The following is a 23,085-nucleotide window of genomic DNA, read 5'->3' on the forward strand; positions in this document are numbered from 1 at the left end:
TAACGAGGAAACCACAAATGCAGAAAAACCCCGGGACCTAGTCCATATTGAATACACACTGTATTAAGCCGCTACAGACACTAGCCTACTCCAAGCTAACTTCGGACTGGACTATAGTTGAACCCCAATCAGTCTCCCACCGATCCAAGGTACAGTTGTACTCCTACGCTTCTGATCCCAGCAGGATACTGCGCACTTGATTCCCTTAGCTGATCTCACCCACAACCAAGAGTTGCTGCAACCCAAAATCACAGACTTGATAATAAACAGATCTGTCTCACACAGACTATCAAAGGATAAATCTGTCTCCCATAGATAAACCCTAGGTTTTGTTCCGTCTTAAGATATAAAATCAAGGTGAACAGGAACCAATTGATAATCCGGTCTTATATTCCCGAAGAACAACCTAGATTAATCAACCACCTCTCTACAATCCTTCCTGACTACACAAGCGGATTGTCGAGGAATCACAAACAGTGAGACGAAGATGTTTGTGACTTCTTTATCTTGCCTATCGGAGAACTCTCACGATCTCAAGACAATCAATCGATTGTACTCGTACGATAGAAGATGCAAGATCAGATCACACAACTACGATAAAGCAGTATCGGTCTGGCTTCACAATCCCAATGAAGTCTTTAAGTCGTTAACCTGATTTTAGAGAAGAAAATCAAAGTTTAATGGAGATCGATTCTAGGGGCGCACTAGTAGCACACAGACGTGTGGGGATTAGTTTTGCACAATGCTAGATGTCTCCTTTATATAGCCTTCAAATCAGGGTTTTGCCTTAGTTACAAAGCAATTCATATTCACTGTTAGATGAAAAACTGATTCAAGCTAATATTTCTCAACCGTTAGATCGAAAACTTAGCTTGTCCCACACAATTGGGTAGAAGTTTACTGGGTTTGTGAAAACCATGCCCAAACGTGTACGTGTATGTTGGTTCAACATAGTAACCCAAAAAGGTTAACCATATGAGCATTTCATATTAACCTTGTTCTTCTTCACCATAACTTGTTCAATTGAATCAAATGAACTAGTTAAAGAGTTATTCAATTGCTATGAGATCTTATGTAACTACACAAGACACAATTGAAACAAAGATGATTCGATTCGATTGAATCGGCTCATGAACATTATAGCCACGGTTTGCATAAAGCATTCCTTAGTAATTTAATGTTTCATGTTCAGAGCACATCTTTAGATTATAACCTCTTAAGTTCACAAATAAGTTTGCGGACTTAAGTTAATCGGTTGAGTTTTCCAAAATCAGCAGAAATTCTCGAAAAGAGAACTTCCGCCAGTTCGCGGACTGAGTTCGCGGACTTAGCACACAAACGAGTTTTGGAAAATCCAGCAGAAATTCTCGGTCGAGAACTTCCGACAGTTCGCGGACTGAGTTTGCGGACTGGGTTCGCGGACTTGGAAAGCCAATTCCACAATCCTCCCGATTTCTCTTGATCAACAAAGTTCGAAAAATTCGGTTCAAGGAATACATGGTTATGTAATCTAAACTCTCATTTCAATCATTGAGACATTCTCAGAGGACGCTATGTAGCCGTTATTCACAGACCGATTCACGTCAGAGCAATTCTCAAAGTGATTGAAACTTTTTATGACTTTCGTCACTAGGTGAAGATAAACTTGATCAAAGCGAAACGCTTTACCAACACACGATTTTGAGATAAAAGATAAGCAATGAATGCTCAGCTCAAAATGTCAAATGTGTATGATCTAGTCTATATAGCATACGACTTTTGTATCATAAGAAGTAGGAGATAGAATAGATATACTTTTGAGTGATAGATAAGTTCAAGTCTCCACATACCTTTTTGTTGATGAAGTTCCACGGTTCCTTGTATAGATCTTCGTCGTTGTATGATGAATCGCCATGAAGTCCTTGAGCTCAACTACACTTTTCTATCCTAGTCCGAGACTTAGCTATGTAGGCTAGAAATCAAGACTCATAGTTTTGATCACTAACATTGACAAACATGCTTGAGATAGCAACGTATGCGAGATCGACCGACTATGCTCTAACATCATCTATATCTTGTAGAAAAATTGATCTAACCAAACAGATTCTTCTTTTGATGTTTGGAATACGATCCAAAGGGTTATTCACGTGCGTGACTCTAGAAGTCGAAGGCGCGGGGATATTGAGAGAACTAAGTAGCTAGGGGTAGTCTGCTTGGTCTCAACTATACGAAGTTGGAATTAGATTTTGTATAGCGGCTTAATTCTGAGAGTATTCAAAACTGGACTAGGACCCGGGGTTTTTCTGCATTTGCGGTTTCCTCGTTAATAGAACCTTGTTGTGTCATTTACTTTTCTATTCCGCAATTATAATTGTTTTTATTATAATTAAAAGAATAGTTTACTTGTACGTTAACTCTGCATTACTTGATAGTGATCCTATAGAGTTTGGTGATTTCCAAACCTATATATTATCAAGTAACACACTTTGTTGTTGCATTGTCTCGATCTTGTATCCATAGTCAATCACACAATTTATCTTGTTGTCGTGTTGTCTCGATCTCGTATCCATAGACGATCATACAAAGTGTGAACCTAATTGTCGTACTGTCTTGACCCTGTCCATAAACGATCACATTCAATAGAGGACTTATAGGTTGAAACAAAAAGATTGTGGTGCATTTGGGTACCCTCGTCTTTTCACTTATTAATAATATGACTACCCGAGGGGTAAAGCCGTTAGAAACCGATAAGCTTTCGCGTCCTAACGGGTGTTATCCACCGGGTACCTGAATATTTATATTTTTTTTTGTTTATTAACTTAATTTCACTTAAAATGCAAAGATTTCGTCTAGTATTGCTAAAAAAAATTCATTTGATTTCTTAGGATTCATCTTGATTATAAGTTACATAGATATAACAATAACTTTATATGAAAAATCATTAGATTCAAGCCAACACAAAAACTATAAAAAAGAATTACCAAAAAATAAAATCTCTATGTTTCAAAATTTTTGTCCTCTGTATTATCTTCGTCAATTCCAAAATTATGTCCTACTTCTAGTTATAGTCATACTTTTTCAATACTCTCAAATATACCATTTTCTTTATAAATATATTTTCAATAAGATCTTATTTAAAATCATTAAAAATATTTATCTAAATACGAAACAAATATGATTAAAAGGGAGGATCCCCTCACACTCTTAAATTCACACTATTTCTTAACAAAATTTGGACGATATCATATTTGAACTTAATATTTTTAGGATATAATCGTCTTACAAGGCTCTACATACCCACAAAAAATGAGCAAATTACGAAATACCAAAACTCACCATCTACCAATCTTAATTTAAACGGTTAAAAATTCGTTAATTTTCGGTGGTTGATTTTCAAAGTAGTAGATGATGGAGTTTTACACTTCGGAATGTGCTCTTTTTTATGGGTATGTAGAGGTTGGTAAGAAAAATATATTTCCAAAATATTTGCTTCAAATACGGTATCGTTTAGTTTTTGTAAAAATTTTAATATCCAAAGTGTGAGATAGTGTGAAAAATTATGGTAAATAAATAAGGGTAGTCTAGGAAATCCCATGGTCTCCTTAATATATTGATCCAAAGTGAACCAAAATTTTGAAACAGAGAGTAATTGATTTCATAAGACCCAATAAACACCCAAACCCGACAAGTGTTTAAAATTTTTACCGGGTTCAAAATAATTTATGAACATAACAAAATGACCGGTTTCGGTTAACATACTACCCAGACCCGATAGGACCTGTTAGCCATCCCAACCTTGAATGCATCAAGACGGCACCATAGTGTTAGTTTCCATGTAATCGCTAGTATAAATCCATCGTTGGATCAGTTGTAATATGACTACAACCATGAAGAAATGGAAGGAATAAAAATTCCTCTTTTTATCTCAAACTTAACCTTGTTTTCTTATGTTATTTCTTATCAGTTAGTAGTTTTCGGTTAAATGCTAACTACGTTTTGTGTACTTGGTAGTGTACGGGTCAAATAAATCGATAAATAAATGATAGCTCATCTCAGGCACTAAATGAGTACTTACAATTACAGAACTGCAGAACCCTTTTTTTTCATAAAAGAGGAGAAACCTCAAACTTACATAGATAACAAACGTCTTCTCAAAAAATCGTTTGTATTCATGACTTGTACATTCCAATTTTGGATATCTAAATAGTTCATAATTGCTAAAAAAAAACTTTCACCTTTCCAATTATTTTGGATAGTGAATCTATTACAAAAGACTGACAGGTTTGCTGCCCAGATGATATTGTATCTACTTATTAGAACAAAGGTCATAGCTTAAAATTTATATCAAAGTGTGAATTGTTTTGTAGTTGCAGGAAATCCTACACTACACCCCTCACGAAATTTCATTAACATTCAACTCATTTTTAGATGAACAATCTTAATTTTATTGATTAATGTTTTGAACAATCTTATAAGAAAATATAAAAGGATCAAGAACAACAACCACTCTTGATTTTTCTCTCTCATGTTTGCTAATTACTACTCTCCAAAAAGATCTCTCCCTTTTCCTTTACAACTGAACGGCTATTTATAGGGAATTACATAGTGGATGACAGCTAATATTTCCTTTTGTTTTCGGATATGACTTGCGACATTCTCGCAACCTTATAAATATCAGTCTCGCAAACTTCCTTATTTTCGCAGGACCGTCACACTTTTCTCATGATTTGGCTGATGTCGTTTATTATGTCGTTTCTGAAGTTGTTCTGCGACACTGTCGTGTTGTGTTGTTAATAATTTCGCTGAGGTATTATTGCTGCGAGATTCTGATCCTACATCTTGCCTCTTCTCATATCTTATCTGCGAAGTAGAGAATGATGTAGAAATGCTGCAGCTATCCATCACTTCATATTCTGCATTTATCACACGTATCCTTTCTCCCATCTGTTTCTTGACACGTCTTCTGTAACCGCTACTTTTCAACCGCTCGCGTCTTTTCGCATTAATTGTGTTTATCTTCTCGAAAATCTCCTCTATATATACTCTTCTTACTCTCCCTTTTCTTCTTTTTTACTCTCTTTTTCATCTTCTCTGCAACTTCATCATTTTCTCCGTAAATTCCTCTGCTGTAATGTTTCTTCTATCTTCCTTCTTCAATCTTCTTAATTCTTCGTCCATTCCCATATTCTATATTCAGACATGCCTCCAAGTGGTCAAAAACATGAGAAAACCTTAAAGGAAGTTCAAAAAGATCTTGCCGAGAAAGGTTTCACACTTTCTACCATTCCTGGTGAAAGTGCCAAATCAATTCTTTCTATCAAACTTTTCTCTGATCAACATTGTGATGATCAATCAATAATAGTTTCGCTGGGTCAAATTCTTGCAGGTCTCCCCATTCCTCTTTATGACCCAGATATTCCTCTGTTCTATGAAATTCTCGCTCACTCGGGATTTTTGCGAGCTATCTTCCAATTGAGTGGGGATTGCATCCGTCTGATGCTGGAGTTCGCTAACCGTGGTGCTGGTAAAGGATCTCTTTATTCCAAAGAGCTTAGGGATCCTATATTTGTAGATCTAGAGATAGTCGCTGAGAAGTATACAGTAGCGAATTTCTTCGAAAATTACGAATTAATATCCATGAAGAAGGAGAATACTCGCTGGGCTATTCGCTTGAAAAGGAAAGATAATATTGATGAAGATAAAATGCTCATGCAAGACATTGATTGCCACTCTGGTAAGAACACAACCCCTCGCCAATCCAAAGATGATAAATGGTGCGTTTTTCCCTTGATGTTGAAAGGACCTTACATTGCTGGGTCAAATGTTCTTCATGAGAATCTCGCTACTTATCAACCTTGGGTATTCTCTTGGCCCGAGAAGAAGAAAGAGGTATGTTTCTTCCAGTTTCGCCCACTTTACATTTCTTTATTTATCTTTATTCTTTTGTTCGCTAATTCTTGCGACATTCTACAGATCCAGAAACTGAAAGATAGCTACCGCAGGACTGGGAAGGCTAATACCTTGTTAGCTCTTCGCTCATACACAGATGAGGTAAGAAATATTCTCTTATGATTTTAAACAATATATTGTTGCCTCTATTTCTTATTTTTATCTGTGTATGAAGGTTATCGCTGAAATAGAAGAGCCTGCCAATGTTGCGAAGACTGGTGATAAAGGCAAAGGTACTCTTCGCAGGGAAAAACCAACTGCTCCTCCTTCAAAGAAGAGAAAAGTCCGTTCTTCCTCTCCTCATGAAAATTCCGAGAGTGATGAGAATGATGAGGATAATGATGACCCTGCTGCAAATGAAGATTCTCCCTCTGAATCTTCTATGGATAATCTCTCTGGCATCTTTTCTGATTCTTGGCAAGGAATGGGAGATAGTCAACTCGCTAATACCTGCAAAGCTCTCGCCACTATTTGCGATCTTTCTTTATTGGATGGTGATAACTCTCTTCGCGGAGTTTCTAGATCGGTGACTCCAAACTTCCTGCATTCTCTTAATAGTCTGGTATGCTTTCATTTTTTTACTTCTTCATTATTGTAAATCAAATCTTTCTATTTTAATACTTTTTACATTTTCTCGCAGGCTGGAAAAGCTTCTTTCGTTGTTGCCTCAGATTTGGAGAGGAGACGCGGAATTCTTGAAAAGAAGAATCTTCAATTTCGTACGAAGAATGAAGAATTGGAAACTAAAGCTAAGGGTCTTCGTGAGAAGAACGAACAATTAGAAGTTGAAGCTAAAGGTCTTCGCGAGAAGAACAAACAAGTGGAAACCGACACTTCTTCGCAAAGGAACAAAATTTCTATTCTTCAAAAAGCTAATGATCAGCTCTATGGTATGCAATTTTTCTCCTTTCCTTTTATTCATTCATCCTATTGTCTTATCTTATTTTATTAATCCCTTTTGCAGACATTTATGGTCTTTCTGATGAAGCCACTCTTCTTCGTTCATTTCCCGATGCCCTAGATAATGACACTCTTCTTGAACATCTTAATAAATCTTTGAATAGTTTCTCTAATGATAAAATTTTATCTCTGCCTTTGAATGAAATTAAATCCAAATTTCGCCTCTTAGAGATTGATCATAGATATAGTTTAGGTTTAGCCAACCAATTTAAACGTTTTTATCTCAATTCTAAAGAGAAGATCAATAAATTAAGAACCAAGATTAGCAAACTTATAGATGACAAAGATCGTATCTCTAATCAAGGTGTTAAGGCTTTGGCGAAATTCCAAGAGACCCTTGAGGTTCAACTTGAACGAGATGAAGCCAATCGTCAAAATGATGTGCTTAGCGAGAGAGAAAACCAAGTTCGTTCTCGTCTCCTTATAAATAGTGATGATGAGTTCGCTTGGGCCGCGACAATCTTGGATAACGCCAGAAAATATTTAGGTGTAAATGTTAGTCTCCAAGTTGAGCATACAGCCTTGATTAGAGATATGATTTCTGAAAGAGAAGGTCATTAACTGTTTTCCTTTATTAATCTTTGGTTTTTCACGAATTTTTATCAAGTTACTGATTAATTTCTATGTGTTTCGAAGGATCTGAAAGTAGATATCGCCAAAGAGTTGAGGAACTTGAAGCTGAAAAACAGGAACTCGCAAAGAATCTTTCTTCTCGCAACGAAAAATATTCTAGATTAGAGAATCAAATCAAGATCACTGTTGCGAACTTTAAGAACGACGCTCTGCATTTTCGCAATCAAACTATTCAAATGGTTTGTGATGACCATAATATTCCTCACTCTGATTATCCCTGTCTCTTGGAGGAGATCCCAAAGAACATTCCTAGCCTAACCATCTCTAATAGCGAAGCTGATGATGAAGAATCTGATGGTGATGAAGGTTCTGATGGAGATAAAGGTTCTGATGCAGACGAAGAAGAGAACAAGTCTGATGAAGATGATGAAGAATCAACTAAGAAGTAATCTTTGTTTCTTTCTTTGATCTTCTGTAATACTTGTACATTTATTCCTTCTTTTTGTATATTTGCGAATTCTTTTGATTCCCCATATTCCTTAATATATGAGTTTCTTTCATTTTGACCTGCATTCATTAAAACAATTCTTCCTTGCAATACGGTTAATCAACATAATCATTAATTTTTGAATTTTTGCATAAATCTATCATGTGGAGACAAATAACATTTTCTAATTTCATTCGTTCACATACTTGCCTCTGTTATTTGTATCCGAATGAGAGATTTTGCAGATTTTTCTTATTTTGTGCCTCAACTTCGCAGTTGTTTATGTATAATTTCGCAATCATATGCGAAGTGAATTTTGATTTCTTATTAAAATCTCATTCCCGTGTGGTCTTATTTTGCCTTCCTAGTTAAAGGTCTTATTATGCCACCTCTTGTCATTGCGACAAAATGGCAGGACGTCCTTGCACTTTCATGTAAAAATCCATTGATCTTGCCTTAACTTTTTTCTTTGTATTATTACCTCTCCAGGATAGTTGCGACAATATGACAGGCCTAAATTTTCTTGCGAAAATAAAGCCCCATGACATTGCCGTCTTGCGACGAAATCGCAGGACGTCTTCGCACTTTCATGCGAAAACCCATTGATCTCGACTTATCTTTCTCTTTTGTATTATTGCCTCTTCAGGATTGTCGCACAAATATGAAAAGCCTTAATACCCTTGCGAGTAAAAAGCCTCATGACATTTGCGTCTTAAGACACTTATCAGCTCCCTAATGGAGGGTGCCGCCCTTATCTTCCCCCTGGTTTCCCCTTCAAGTAGGCGTACCTCTACCATATAAGGTTGGCTCCGACCATCCAGTCTTAACAACAACCAGTTATTTTCGCAGCCTCTTATCCGTTTTACCTATAGGGCTTATGGTTACGAGACTGCACCCTAAGTGGGGTTTTCTTCGGGCCGAGTGCAGTATAAGCCAAGAATTGTCAAGAATGGCAAGGTACGCTCCAGACGCCCCTGTCACTCTTGACTCAACCGTGTACCTCGGCGCCTTGATCAGATTCTGCACTCCTTGGTAGAGTCCTTATTACCTTAGTCGCCCAACCTAAGTCATATGCTTAAGTTGAGAATCCAAGGTGCCTCTCCCGGATGGGCTTTGTTGACCCCAAATCTCCATGACTCAGGTTCCGGGGGCGGTGTAACCTTTCCCTGATCCATGCAACAGGTACCCCCTTATATGACGTACTTTAGGTCTTACATTTGCCTCTTGCGAAATTGTATTCGCGAACTAGGGTGTACGCCATAAAGGTTCGCCCCTTTCTCTTTTGTCATAGTTCTCTGATTGTCTTTTGTAGAATTCATTATCTCTGCGAGATTCTCGCACATCATCACATCGTATTTGCACTTCTCAATCTCTTTTTTATCATTCAGTAAAATGTATTTTATGAAAATTTTCGCAACAAATCAACCATTCATACACAACTTATTTTCTGCTACTGCTTCCTTGGTAGTGGTATGTTCACCATTTCTTATTCTGAGCTAGCATTAGTTTCACAATATTTCTTCTTCTTTTCGTTCGATTGCATCCACCATCAATCTCTCACTTCTTTGTGTCTCTTTGATTTTGCGTCGCCAACTTTCCTACTTGTTTGCTCTTCCTTCGCAGGATTCTACCTCAGTTTCGTAACATTTCTTTCCTTCAACTCAATCTCCTTTTATGATTCCTACACCGCTGGGGTGAGGGAATTTGATGCACTGGTGGAAATTTGAAGCTACACCTAGAATCCCATGTAGCCAAGGTCGACCAATTAATGCATTGTAGGGTGACTCTACGTCAACAACACAGAACAGGATTTCAGAAGATATTCCCTTCAATGGAATTCGCATAGTAACCTCCCCTTTAGGCTTGTTGGCAGTACCATTAAAACCATATATCTTATATGTTGATGGTATAAGATCATCATCTCTCCCTCCCATGGTTTTATAAGTATGATAGAATAAGATGTTCACAGAGCTTCCGGTATCGATTAGAATCCTATTAATTTCCCATTAGTCTTCAGCTTCATCATCTTCATCTTCTTTTGGTTTTGGATTAATTTCTAATTTTACCACCAATGGATTGTCATGTACCTCTCCACCTTCGGGGACTTCTTCTGCGGTAAAAGAAATAGTCTGCTTCTGCCACTCCTCTAGTGGCGAGATTTTCGCAATATTCATAATTTCTCTTCCATCACTGTCTCTTGCGAACATTCTACTCAAAACATTGTCATGAAAATCTTCAATTGTCTTGTATGAATGTACGATAGAGTGACAGAATAGATTCTTTGCTTTTGCACCAACTTCTACGAAGAACGTTTCTTTCTCTTTCACCGTGTTTACTCTGTGATGCTCTGGTGGTGGTCTAGTAATGGTTGAGATTGTGGGGGCCCTACCAGAAAGTGGTTTAGTTTTCCTTAATCTATCATTCTCAGAATAATTCTCTTTATATTTCTGCAATCATTTGTAGTATGTTCATGAAAATGATGATAAGAACAGAACTCATGACTTCTGTGGATTGGAGGTGGTTCCGTTCCCATGTTCCATGGTGTTGGTATATTCTCCATAAAAATTATAGCTTTCCATATTTTATCCACACTTGCATTCAGAGTTGGCATCTTGATTTCTTCCCATACTACCTTGTGACCTCCTTGTCCTCTATTATAATTTTGTCTTTGACCTCCATAGGTTTCTTGCGGCTGATGAAGTCTTTGAATCTTATTATTTCCACCACGATTGTAGAAATTTCTTTCTCTTTCATACTCTTCTTGATCTCGGCTTCCCATAGCCACCAATTTCTGTTGATTGTTGCTCGTAACCTTTTCTTGTTGTACTTGCGAAGTGCTCGCCACTGTGTTTATTAGTTTAGGTAATAAGCTTGCATTTACTGCTTGTGAATTGGTGTTCACAACTGGGTATGATTCCATTTCATTTTGCCTTTCCTCTAGAGCAATATACTCTTACTGAAGTTCTCGCAGTTCAGTCATTGTGATTGTATTCTTGACTCTGAAAATTTAGATATACAATAGATTGGTTGCGAATATAGCATTGATAAATGATAAGATAAGATATCTCTCATCCACACGGACAGCCATTTCACCACACATAGTTCTCCACCTTTTAATTAGGTGCATCAAACTTTCGCAAATCCTTTGCTTTAATCCAAACACATCTTCAATACCAGGTCGCGAATAATTGTTACTTATATATGCCCCCAAGAATGTGGTCTGCAAGTGATTGAAAGATGTTATTGTATTTTTTGGTATACCTTCGAACCATTTTAACGCCTCTCCTGTTAGACTGGACGCAAAATACTTGCACAATACGGCATTAGGATTTTCCCATTGCAACATGCACCTCACGTAGTATTTAATGTGTTGAATTGCACAAGTTGTTCCATCAAAAATGCTGGTTAATGCGGGAAAATTGCATTTCAGAGGTATTCCTCCTAGTTGTACTTCTCTTGTAAATGGAGTTTTCGCAGCTTCTTCTATAGCTTCATCTGATTGTCTTCTGCCTACTTCTCCTCTATTATTTAGCATTCCTCTCATTTCTTCCAATTCTTTTAAGATTTGTTCATTTACGCCTGAATTTTGATCCATTGGTCTTTTTAATTTCGCCTCCCTTCTTCTGCGTTCATGTCTTTCTTCTCTCGCGAAATTTTGCATTTCTTCTTCATTATCCTCATCTCGCCTTCTCCTGCGATTCTCTTCCTCATCTCTATCTTGAATTCGCATATGATGATGTCTCTCATTTTCCCCTCCATGATTTTGTTAATTTCTATCAATTCCATTCGCTGTCTTTCAGCCCTCCTCTGTACTCTATCATACTCTTCATTGAGATTACCGTTATTCCGGTTTTGTGTACGCCTTCTTTCTTGATTGTCGTGATTGTTCTGGCGAATTGCCTCCTGAACTCTTGTTCTTCCATTTCCTCTCTCAATCTTTCATGTTCGCAAGTTAAACGTGCTTGTTCAACATAATGTCTTTTAATTTCTTCTTCAATCATTTGTTGATTTCTTTGAGCTTCTCTCTCATGTAAATTTATCCTTCCTTCCTCTCGATTCCCTTCGCCATCTTGATTATTTCGTCCCTGATGTTGTCCATTCTCTTGATTTCTATCATTTTGCCTATCATCAAAAGTTTCATTTTATGGAACGTAACGATCATCAGTCCTTTCTATATCTTCGTGATGTTCTTCATTAGGATTTGGTATTTCTTCTCGAATATTATCTCCAGCATTAATTGTGTGTGAGTTTCGCCTCGTCTCTCTTCTAGTCGATCTTTAATATGATCTTGTAGTACTTCTCAATCTTCTACTATGTAATCTCATATTTTCCATCCTCAATTCGTGATTTTTCCTTGTTAGATTTGCACGTTCTTCTGCCTCAGCTCTTCTTTCTTCATGTATTATTCGTCTCAATGTTTCTAACGCTCCAATTTCCTCATCTCCATGAATTATTCCTTCATCTGCTTCTTGTCCTCCCTTTATTTGTCTATTATTTCTCGTTTGTCGTTCTTCTTCTTCATCTGCTGAATTTGATCGCCAATTATGTATGCTCACTCTATCATAATCCATAGTTCTATTTTGTACCGGTGTTTGTTGAACTTGTTGTTGAATTTGATTTTCTCCATCACTTCTTATTCTAATAGATTCTCCTGTTTCACTTCTCTCCCTTCCAGCAAGTCTTTTACTTCTTCTTCTAGCGGTTGTTGGTTGTTCGGATATATTCCTCCTTCTAGCCATTTCTTCAATACTAATGAATTGTAAGAGATTCCGTAAAATTCTTCACCAGTTATTCTAATTTCCCACAAATCAGAATATTAATCTTAAATCTTTTCTAGGGTGATCTTCAATCTTCGTCCCTGTTTCTAGTGCCATTATGTAGTTGCAGTAAATCCTACACTACACTCCTCACGAGATTTCATTAACATTCAACTCATTTTTAGATGAACAATCTTAATTTATTGATTAATCTTTTGAATAATCTTACAAGAAAATATAAAAGGATCAAGAACAACAACCACTCTTGATTTTTCTCTCTCATGTTTGTTAATTACTACTCTCCAAAAAGATCTCTCCCTTTTCCTTTACAACTGAACGACTATTTATAGGGAATTACATAGTGGATGATAGCTAATCTGTCCTTTATTTTCGGATATGACTTGCGACATTCTCGCAACCTTATAAATATCAATCTCGCAAACTTCCTTATTTTCGCAGGACCGTCACACTTTTCTCATGATTTGGTTGATGTCGTTTATTATGTCGTTTCTGAACTTGTTCTGCGACACTGTCGTGTTGTGTTGTTAATAATTTCGCTGAGGCATTATTGCTGCGAGATTCTGATCCTACATCTTTCCAAAGTCCGAGCTCTGTTTGAATCTTCTTTCTCTAGCTTTAGCATACATTCCTATTAACAGCTTGAGAGTAGGTTGTGAATCACTTTGAAAAATAATATGATATTTACTCATTTTAACTGCCCATTGAAAAGCCTCCTCAGCTCCTGCTACTTCTAATTTTTCTCTGGTAGTATAGTTTCTCCAGCTACCTCGCTTCAGTGGTTCTTCCAGCAAAATCGATCATTGTTATACCAACCCCTGAACTAGTTGTACGATCATGCATGGATAAGGCTATATTTATCGTTATTGCCATGTATCCATAATTATCCTGAGGTTGACTGCTAGTGATAATTAATGAGTCATCACTTAGAGCTTTGTAGTATAAGGTTTGCATGATATTGTAGTTTTTTCTGTTCACCCACATGAAACTATTTATGAATTTTACAATCTTCGTTATTGTTACAACACTATTTTGAATTTCCTTTTTGAACACTCTATTACATCTTGCCTTCCAAACATGCCATGTTACAACGCTAAAAAAACCTTTTATTCCATTGCATTATTTCCTCTATCTCTTTGAGTAAACCAACCATTTAACGAATCATGAAAAATGTTAGCATTTTGCATTACATTATCAATATCAAAGTTAAGATACATGCATACCTGTTTTGTGAAATTACACTTCATAAATAAGTGAGTAAGAGATTCATCCTCTATATTACAGAGTTTGCAACATACATCTATTTCTGGTATTATAGCACCAACTCTCGCACTATTTGGAAGTATAGAGTATGCTTCCTTCTAGACAAAGTTCTTGATTGAAGGGGTTATTTTCATTTCCCATATTTTGTTCCACTGCATGTTAGTTTATTCGGTAAAATTAATATTTTTATATAAAGATTTAACCGTAAAGATACATGTGTTGTTTAAAGTCCAGTGAGCGACATCTGCTAAACTATTATTAGGAATTTGTATCTTCCTTATCTTGTCTAAAGTAATTCTTTCGAAACAATCTGCTAGTTTTGTGAAATCCCATGTTTTATTAGCTATAATCGAATGACAGACTTTAGTGATACCTACATCCCCTAACCTAGTAGTATTTTCAGTTGGTTTAACATCTGAGATCCAATAATCGTCCCAAATATCTATGTTTCTCCATTTCCCAACTCCAAAAATCAATAGTTCTTTAGGTAAGCTATTCCTAGTAGTATACCTTTCCAAATCCAACTATCACTTTGGTTTGGAACAGTGTTTACATGAAGAATATCACATATAGGATAATACTTAGCTTTAAGACTTATAGCCATTAAAGAGTGAGGATTTTTGTATAGTCTCCAACTCGTCTTAGCCAACATAGATATATTAAAAAAAATCATGTTTTGGAAGCCTAAACCTCCTTCCTCCAAAGATTTGCACATGTTATCCCAAGCCATAAGACAAATACCTTTTTACCTTTCTCATTCAAGCTATTTTCATCTCTCCCCCACCAAAAGCTTCTTTGCAATTTGGTTATATCATTACAAATCTTAACAGGTATTCTAAAACAATTCATTTGGCAAACACAGATAGAAGAAGAAACGTTACAGTTATTCCTTCGGGGTTTAGGAGCTAAACTTTCCATCCTATCAATCTATTTTTCATTTTTTCTACCAGAGGTTCGAAACATTTTATTTTTGAAGTGTAAGTAAATAACGGTGAACCTAGGTATTTTTCATTTATAGGTATTTCATTTACTCCTAGAATTTTCTTCACACTATTCCTAAGGGTAGGATTAGTTTTAGAGCTAAAGAAGACCCCTGACTTTGTCAGATTGATTAACTGACCAGATGTTTCCCCATCATTAAAAAGTTTAACAAGATTGTTACAAGAGAGATTATCAGTTTCACAAAATATAATACAATCATCTGCAAACATTAAGTGACTAACAGAAAGGGGCATTGTTTGTGATTTTTATTCTTTTTATTAAGCCTTGGTCTTCATCATGAATTAGAATTCTTGAAAGGGCATCCATGCAAAAAAAAAACAAGTATGGAGATATAGGATCTCCCTGTCTCAATCCCCTAGTGGGTTTAAAAAATTCAGTTGGGGATCCATTTATGAGAATCGCTAGAGTAGTGGTAGAGATACATTGGTAGACAATATTACACAATTTTTCATTAAAACCCGTTCTCTACATGACACATATTAGGAAATTTCATTCCACTTCGTCGAAAGCTTTCGACATGTCTATTTTTAGGCCCATAAGGACTTTTCTACTTTTATTATTTCTGATTTTATGAATTATTTCATGGGTTAAAGTGATATTTTCAGATATTTGCCTTCCAGGAATGAAAGCAGACTGAAAAGAGGATATGATTTTGCTACGGAGGCCTTTCATTCTATTTGCCATAAGTTTAGAGATAATTTTATAAGTTGTGTTAGCTAAGGTTATAGGTCTAAACTCAGCTGGGGTGATTGGGTTTAAAGTTTTAGGGATAAGAGAAATGAATGAGGCATTCATCTTTTTAGATATAAAGCTTGTTTCAAAGAAAGCATGGATCATTTTTGTTGAGTCAGGGTCTATAATTTCCCAATTTTGTTGAAAGAAAATTGGTGGGAATCCATCCGGTCCTGGACTTTTGTCCGGTTCCATAAAGAAAAGAGTTTGTTTTATTTCAGCTAAGGATGGGATGTTGCAAAGCATATCATTATCAACTGAATTGATACTAACAGGAATCATATCAATCATGTTTTGGTCCAAACAAGGATTTACTGTAGTTATTATTTCATGAAAATGGTTAGTAATACAAGAAACAATTTCAGGTTTGTTGTTTATCCAAACAACATTCTTGTGTTTTAAAGTTTTTATCTGGTTTCTTCTGAACCTCTGTTTAGCCTTATTGTGAAAATCTCTAGTGTTTCTATCGCCTAACAAAATATTTTGATCCCTATTTTTGACCTTCCAAAATTTTTCATGTATAATTACCAAGAAGTGAGATTTTTTCTAAGAAGTTCAATGTCCCTGTTTTTATTAGGATAGGTAGTTCTACTGTTGACCCTCTTTAAATCAACCTTACTCTTTTGTATGTTTGTTTTTATGTTTCCAAAAGTATATTTATTTCAGTCCCTAAGAATATGTTTTACACATGTAAGTTTCTTATTCATATTATGGGCATGGGAACCCCTAATTTCATTTTCCCAACAAGCTTGTATTAAAGGCTTACATTCATCATGTTTCATCTGATCACCAAAATATCCCATAATTCCAAGTGTTATGGGTGTTAAGAACTATAGGGACATGGTCAGAGGCAAGAAGCTTAAGATGTTTGATACTGGAATTGGGAAAATTAGTAATCCATAGGGGATTACATAAAGCCATGTCCAGTCTCTGTTCTATAATATCATTATCTTTTTTGTGGTTATTCCAAGTAAAAGTGTAGCACGAGAAACCTAGGTTCATGAGTCCACATGAATTAATAAGATTATTGAAAACAGTAGGTTCACTACCATTAAAAGCAAATCTATTCTTTTTCTCTTCAACATGCAATACTACATTTAGATCACCTATAATTATCCAAGGTTTGTTCATATTACTAGCTAGATGTTTAATAATGATAATTGTTAGGGGAAAGCCACTTTTACTATAGGAAAAGCCAACTTTGGGGTGGATATAGAAAATGCTTTCCCATAAAGAAGGATTGTACATTCATTCAAATTATCCAGCAAATGGAATAGGAAGAATTCCATAGCCATGGCCCATAAGGTTTATATGCCTTCAATCTATGAACAAGTGCAATACGAGAATGAATGATCAATGCTTTCTAGATTCTTCCTAAACGCATATAATGAGGTGTGAATCTCATTCTTCTTCCTTTTCATTGACTTCGTTTCAATCTAATATTATGGCAGCTTCTACTGATATTAGTATGTGTTCTCTTCGGGATTACATTAGCATGCCTTGTTTTCGTGATTCCATGGGTAAAATGATAACGCTTGATTAAATCTTTGAAAAAAAGGAATTTAAAATCAGCTATCTACCACCAAAATGTGAAGAAAGAATCCATTCATTGTTGTATTTGCCAAAACATAAATTGACAAAGATAATCTTTATGCTGGAAGAACCCAATATGTGATTTTTGAAAAATAAAAGCCTTACGGATCCAATAAAAATGGAACTCTATGGTGTGCATTTGGTTTTAAAATTGGAACTTGATGGAGAAAGCTGATTAAAATTAAGATAAAATTAACAAGAAGAAAATAAGCTTCCCAACAACACATTGTCTTTTTTAAACCCACCCAAAAGTCGGCTTTCTCCTTAGTAAAAGTGGCTTCCCCCTAACAATTATCTCAATAATATTCCATGATTCTAGTTTTAACGGAGAATAAAGGCCCCCATAAAAACAAGTGAGGATCCATTCAACATTATTATTATTTGGAAGCACAATAACATTTATATAATTATGGGCATAGTCAGAAAAGAAATTGTTAGAAGGAACTAACCAGTAATTATAGGCAACCAAACTTCTCAGAACTGCAGAACTAAGAACCCAAGTTTCTTGTGCCTATCTGAAAATAACTAGAACAAAACGCAGCAAAATGCAACATTGTCTCAAACTGAGAGATAAAATGAGGTTTTGGTGTTTAACCATTTATGGAATGTTAATTTGTTGTTCCAATAAAGTTTGATTGGATACGAAACCACCTTATCACACCCGCTAGGCCGCTACACCCACAAAATACTAGCAGATCATTGTCTTGTAATTGTATGACAGTATGGAGATTTGGAGTCCACTTCGGTCAAACTTTCCACATTACAAAATAAAATATACTAAATATAAAATTTCTTCCTTATAATCCCAAAAGCTTCCACAACGTATTTCTATGTCAATATTACTGCTCATTACCAGCATTAGGAGCTACAAAAGATACATCAAAAACTAATCCCCCACATTCTTAATTAACTCTCTAGATTAACCCTAACCTATGACTCTTCCTTACAGATTAAACTGGAAGTTCATGGCCTAACGCATCATGTGGCTGTGAAGACGTGATATATCGGATTTTCTTAGTGGTTTCAACAGAAACTCTTCAGCCCCTTCCTCCAAACATCTGCATTCTCCAAATTAGAAATGAATATGAGTATTTACAGGCCAGAATTACATATATTTTTGAAGCACAAAGAAGAATAAGCAAACAAAAAGGGTACTATTGTCTTTCTCACCTGCTGATCCTAGTTGGGACATCTTCTGAAGATAGAATCACGACTGGGATTTCACGCAGAGTCGAGGATTCCTGGCAGAGGAAGAAAACAAACAATGATGGGAGAACTTTAGCAATATTATTACGATTGTTTTTCTAAAAGATCCAAGTACAAAAATCTTCTTTGTACTTTGAAAAACAGCCTTTCTTCAATTAGTACAATTCTCGAAGGGGGTGTTTTATAATAACTATTGAGGGTACAAAATCTACCGTAATGAACAAAATACAGAAACGCGAAAACGATATCTCCATTAAATATCGTATTTGTGTTTTGGACTTGTACGACAAGAATATAATGAAAAAGATAAGTAGAAATCTTATGCTTACCTTAACTCTTTTAAGAAGATCATATCCCGTCATCTCTGGCATGCAATAATCTGTTATGATCATATTCACTTTCTGCTCCCACGTACCAAAACAAAACAAACCCAACACAAAAATAACTTAAATCACTAATATAAAAAATTTACAAAAACAAGAAGAAGAAAATAAACCTAAAACCACAAGAAAAAAATTAAAGAAAATTTCAAGAAATTGTTGTTACCTTATTACAATTTTCCTTTCCTTCACCTAGCCATTCCAATGCTCTTTTCCCACTGTCTACAGTGGTAACTGCATGGAAAACAAAGACATAGAAGTTCAGATTAACTTGAAAAAGAGAAAGAAAAAACTAAAATGGGTAGTAGAAGTAGTACTGTTTAATAACAAATAATACCTTTGTATGAAGACTTTTTAAGTAACCTTTCAACTAGTTTCAGTTCGAAAGAGCTATCATCAACAGCCAAGATATGTAAAGCATCTGAGCCACATTCATTGTTTGACATTGTTGAGCTTGACTGAGAAACTGACATTTCCGGCTAGAAGCACACACTATATGCTTGGAAGAACTGATGAAGGAAGAGGGTTGGTGAATTGCTTACTTATGAAGAAGATATAAGAACAGAGAGACAATGGGTTTATATAGAAGGAAGGAAATAATAAGAATAGAATCAGCATTCAGAAGAATAAAATCTCGAGGAAAGAAAAAGAATCACAAGAATAATTATGCGTATTTTTGCTCGAGAAAAAAGAGATTTTGGTCCGATTTTTTCAACAGATATTTCGGTTTTCACAATTTTCTCCTTTACAGAAACAAAAAAAAAAAAGAGAAGCGAATCAAGGTAAGATTTTCAAAAGAGTCATATCAATGAGAAGAGAGATTTTGTTATGATTATGATGATGATGTAAAGAGTAGATAGTTGCAGATTTATGAGAAAGAGGAGATAGAAGAGACAGAGTGGATGACGAACAAAAAGTCAATGACTTGACTAACGAGAAAAAACAGTGCAACTAAGGGCTAAGATCAGAGGAAAATCTTTTCTAGGATGGTACCAAGATATCTCTTGGGTTCCCAAAAAGATCTATTTTAATATCTTTTCTTCAATCCGTTAAAATTTTTAGAGTCCAAATCTGTCCACACTCCTCTAGGTTTACCTACTAGCAATACATAAATCTCGCTCGTGGCCCGATGATCGTAATGCTGAGAACATGTCATGAACCGTCCATTTTCCTCTCGGGCTATTCTACGGGATAAAAAATCGGTATATATAGCATCTCCTTAGGATATGAGCAAGTGTTATGGAGAAATTCCCGCTATTCCAAGTATAGAAAAAAATATGGAAAGTCATGTCTAATGATTTTTAAATGACTATTTCATGCTTTTTCCGACCATCTTTAGAGGTACTATGGAATAGAGCTCGAATCCAAACAAAAACACAGATACAAAAACAAAAACGCTTAGCATCATTTGAAACAACGCTTAAATTATCGGAAACACTGAAAGCAATAATGTTGACAATAAAACGGATTCCCGTCCAAGAAAAAATAATGAGAAACAAGATAAATTTTTTCGTTGTAGAAAATATAATGCAAACAAGTCTATACAAATGTTCAGCTTTAGTAGTTCTGGACTTTAACTACTTGACCATGCTATCAGAAACAAAGAGAGTGCAGAAAGACACACCGAAGGATCTCCCGTAGAATAAACATCCAAGGCAGGAAGGTTGCCCTGCTTCTAGCATTTGGATGTGTGATTGGCCTAATGGAGCAGCCATATTTTCACTCGGTAATTTTGTTAGGATTTCCCTTCGGGAGATGAAACATTTTTAGTAAAGAAAAGTAAAATATAAGGCTTGACCAATGTAGTCAATATCGGCCGTATCTGCCGATATATCGGGGATATTTCGGATATCGGCCCAGAACGATACGATAAGAAGGATATCGGGGATACGATATTCGCCCGATAATATCGGCCGTATCGGTCGAATATCGGCCGTTTCGGTCAAATATCGGCCGTATCGGTCGATACGAAATTTTCCTACATTTCCCGATATGAGACGGTATTGGTCGTTTTCTATAAAGTTTAAGGGTAATTTTGGCGAAGAAAGTCTTCCAGGTGGTAGTAGAGGTGCATGTAGCTCTCGAAGCAAGTCTACTAAAGTTACTCTTTTGTTTTTTTGATAAAATTGATGTTATCTATTATATCTTATCCGAAAATGTGTGGAGAAAAAGTTTAATATAAAATTATAGTCTCTAAATCTAGAAAACCGATATTATACCGATATTTCAACGATAATATCCCCGATATAAAATTGTACCAGTGTATCGGTCCCGGCCGAAATGAACCGATATCCGATATTAACTACACTGGGCTTGACCACGCAAATGATCGGCGGTACTAGTACTATATGTTTATATTAATCAAAAATAAAGGATATAACAAGCGTTTGACGTCAAATCCCAATAACGTTGAGTGCTATTTCTTTCGGTACTTTGGGATTCTTCCAGTAGACTTGCATTTTCATGATCTATTATGAATAGTGAGGCGGCGTAAAATTTAAAAAATGGAATCCGTCCACAATTAGACTTTCTCTAAAACATACTCACTTATATAGTAGTATTTATAGATATTTTTCACATATAATCATAGGGTTCCTCGTGTGAAAAACTATTTTGTACAAAAATAAACTCTTCCGCAAGTAATTTCGCACTAACTCATGCTTATATCGGTGTCTGTTTTGTAACAAACAAATTATCGTGTGGAATACATAAAAATGGAAACTCAATTTCCGTGACTCATCGCTTAGCGTAAAATAGGAACATAAATGTCCCATTTTTTATCGAAGCGAAGCGAATCGCTGCATTGAAGCCAAACGATACCCCATACTAGTCGGATTTCGATATATTAGCTAAGTGAAACATGCTACCATAGTGCGTAATTAGCCTACGGCAAGAAAAAGAAATGTAAATTTCTTATCGATTGCAGTATAGTGATGCACGTAGTGAACATGAATTGAACAAGAAGTCATCTACATCTCACTGCAAATGCATACATGGGTTCGTAGTCGTAAGTTGCAGCAACTACGTGTGTTTAAGAAAACTATTATATAATAGCCCTCATAAATTAAAGCTTTCAGAATTTCGTGACCGATGCCGAAAACTTTATTTGATTTGTTTGAAGCTTGGTCTACGAACATCTTACAAGGGAGAGGCAAAATAGTTTGGAGGATTAAACATGCTATTTGTTGGAGACTTTGGAAAGAATGTAATGGGAGAGTATTTGGGGCTAGGAATAAGGAAGCGACGGAGATTGTTGATCTTGTCAAACAAATTGTAGTTGTATGGTCTTGTGATTCTGATACGTTTAAGTCTGTTAATTCTAGTTTGATTTGGAGCAATTGGGAGACTCTCATGAATGTGTAAGAGCAGTTCCTATGGAATGAACAAACTCAAAGTTTGTTCATTTTGCTCCCACTATGGACTCAACAAACATGAAAAACGGATGTACAAACCAACAAATTTGTTGTTGAGTGAGTTGGAACAAGTAGCGCACGCTTGATGGAAAGCCGGGCGGCCAACAAGCTTGTCTTTCTAGCGCGCGCTGGTATTTCACATGCCAACGTCTTTCCTAAAAGCGTCTCGTTTTTCATAGAAGCGCCAACGGCTGAATCTGGACGGCTGAAAACTCTTGTGATCTAACGGCTATAATTTTTGAGTTCTATAAATACTCCTCATTTCAATTCTAAATTCACACATTCTACACATTCTTCACTCTCAAATCATCTACAAAAATTCTTCACTCTCAAATCATCTACAAAAATTCCTCCCATAGTTCGTGGTGTTAGATACACTCAACAAGAGGATTTAGCTATTTGCAGAGCCTACGTTTTTCACACACAAGATGTTGCCGATTTCAGTAGAAATGTATCCCAATCGACATTCTGGGAGAAAATTTATGAAATGTTCGCCGTTGAAACGATGAACATTCATGGGAGTGATTGTCACGGATTGGCGCATCATTTTAGTGTAATTATTTGTAATATATTGGAATTCGTCGCTCAACTAATGGAGAATCACAAAAATAAGCTCAACGGCGAAGCCGAACATGAAGTGGAACCCAGAACTCTAGCGATGTGGCCAGCATCTCACCGCGGTCGTCCTTTCGACTTCCATGATTATTTCAACATTCTTAGGGTGCTCATCAAATGCGATCCCTACATCGCCCTAGGAATTCCACCACCCGCTG

General features: G+C 36.0%; 1 protein-coding gene across 2 annotated transcripts; it reads right to left on the bottom strand.

Moving 5' to 3' along the window:
- Positions 1 to 17,987: 17,987 nt before the first annotated feature.
- Positions 17,988 to 19,719, bottom strand: LOC113292934 (two-component response regulator ORR3-like). Of its 2 annotated transcripts, XM_026541742.1 has the most exons (5): positions 19,237 to 19,719; positions 19,066 to 19,133; positions 18,849 to 18,920; positions 18,484 to 18,554; positions 17,988 to 18,371 (listed from the first exon to the last, which is right to left on the bottom strand). In XM_026541742.1, the coding sequence occupies exons 1-5, from the start codon at positions 19,370 to 19,372 to the stop codon at positions 18,284 to 18,286; spliced, it is 435 nt and encodes a 144-aa protein (XP_026397527.1). In that variant the 5' UTR covers positions 19,373 to 19,719; the 3' UTR covers positions 17,988 to 18,283. The 2 variants fall into 2 exon arrangements, with proteins under 2 accessions (XP_026397527.1, XP_026397528.1); XM_026541743.1 differs by lacking the exon at positions 18,484 to 18,554 and having other exon boundaries at positions 18,281 to 18,371.
- Positions 19,720 to 23,085: the final 3,366 nt, after the last annotated feature.

Source organism: Papaver somniferum, chromosome 7 (assembly GCF_003573695.1).
Source record: "Papaver somniferum cultivar HN1 chromosome 7, ASM357369v1, whole genome shotgun sequence".
NCBI classification, from domain to species: domain Eukaryota; kingdom Viridiplantae; phylum Streptophyta; class Magnoliopsida; order Ranunculales; family Papaveraceae; genus Papaver; species Papaver somniferum.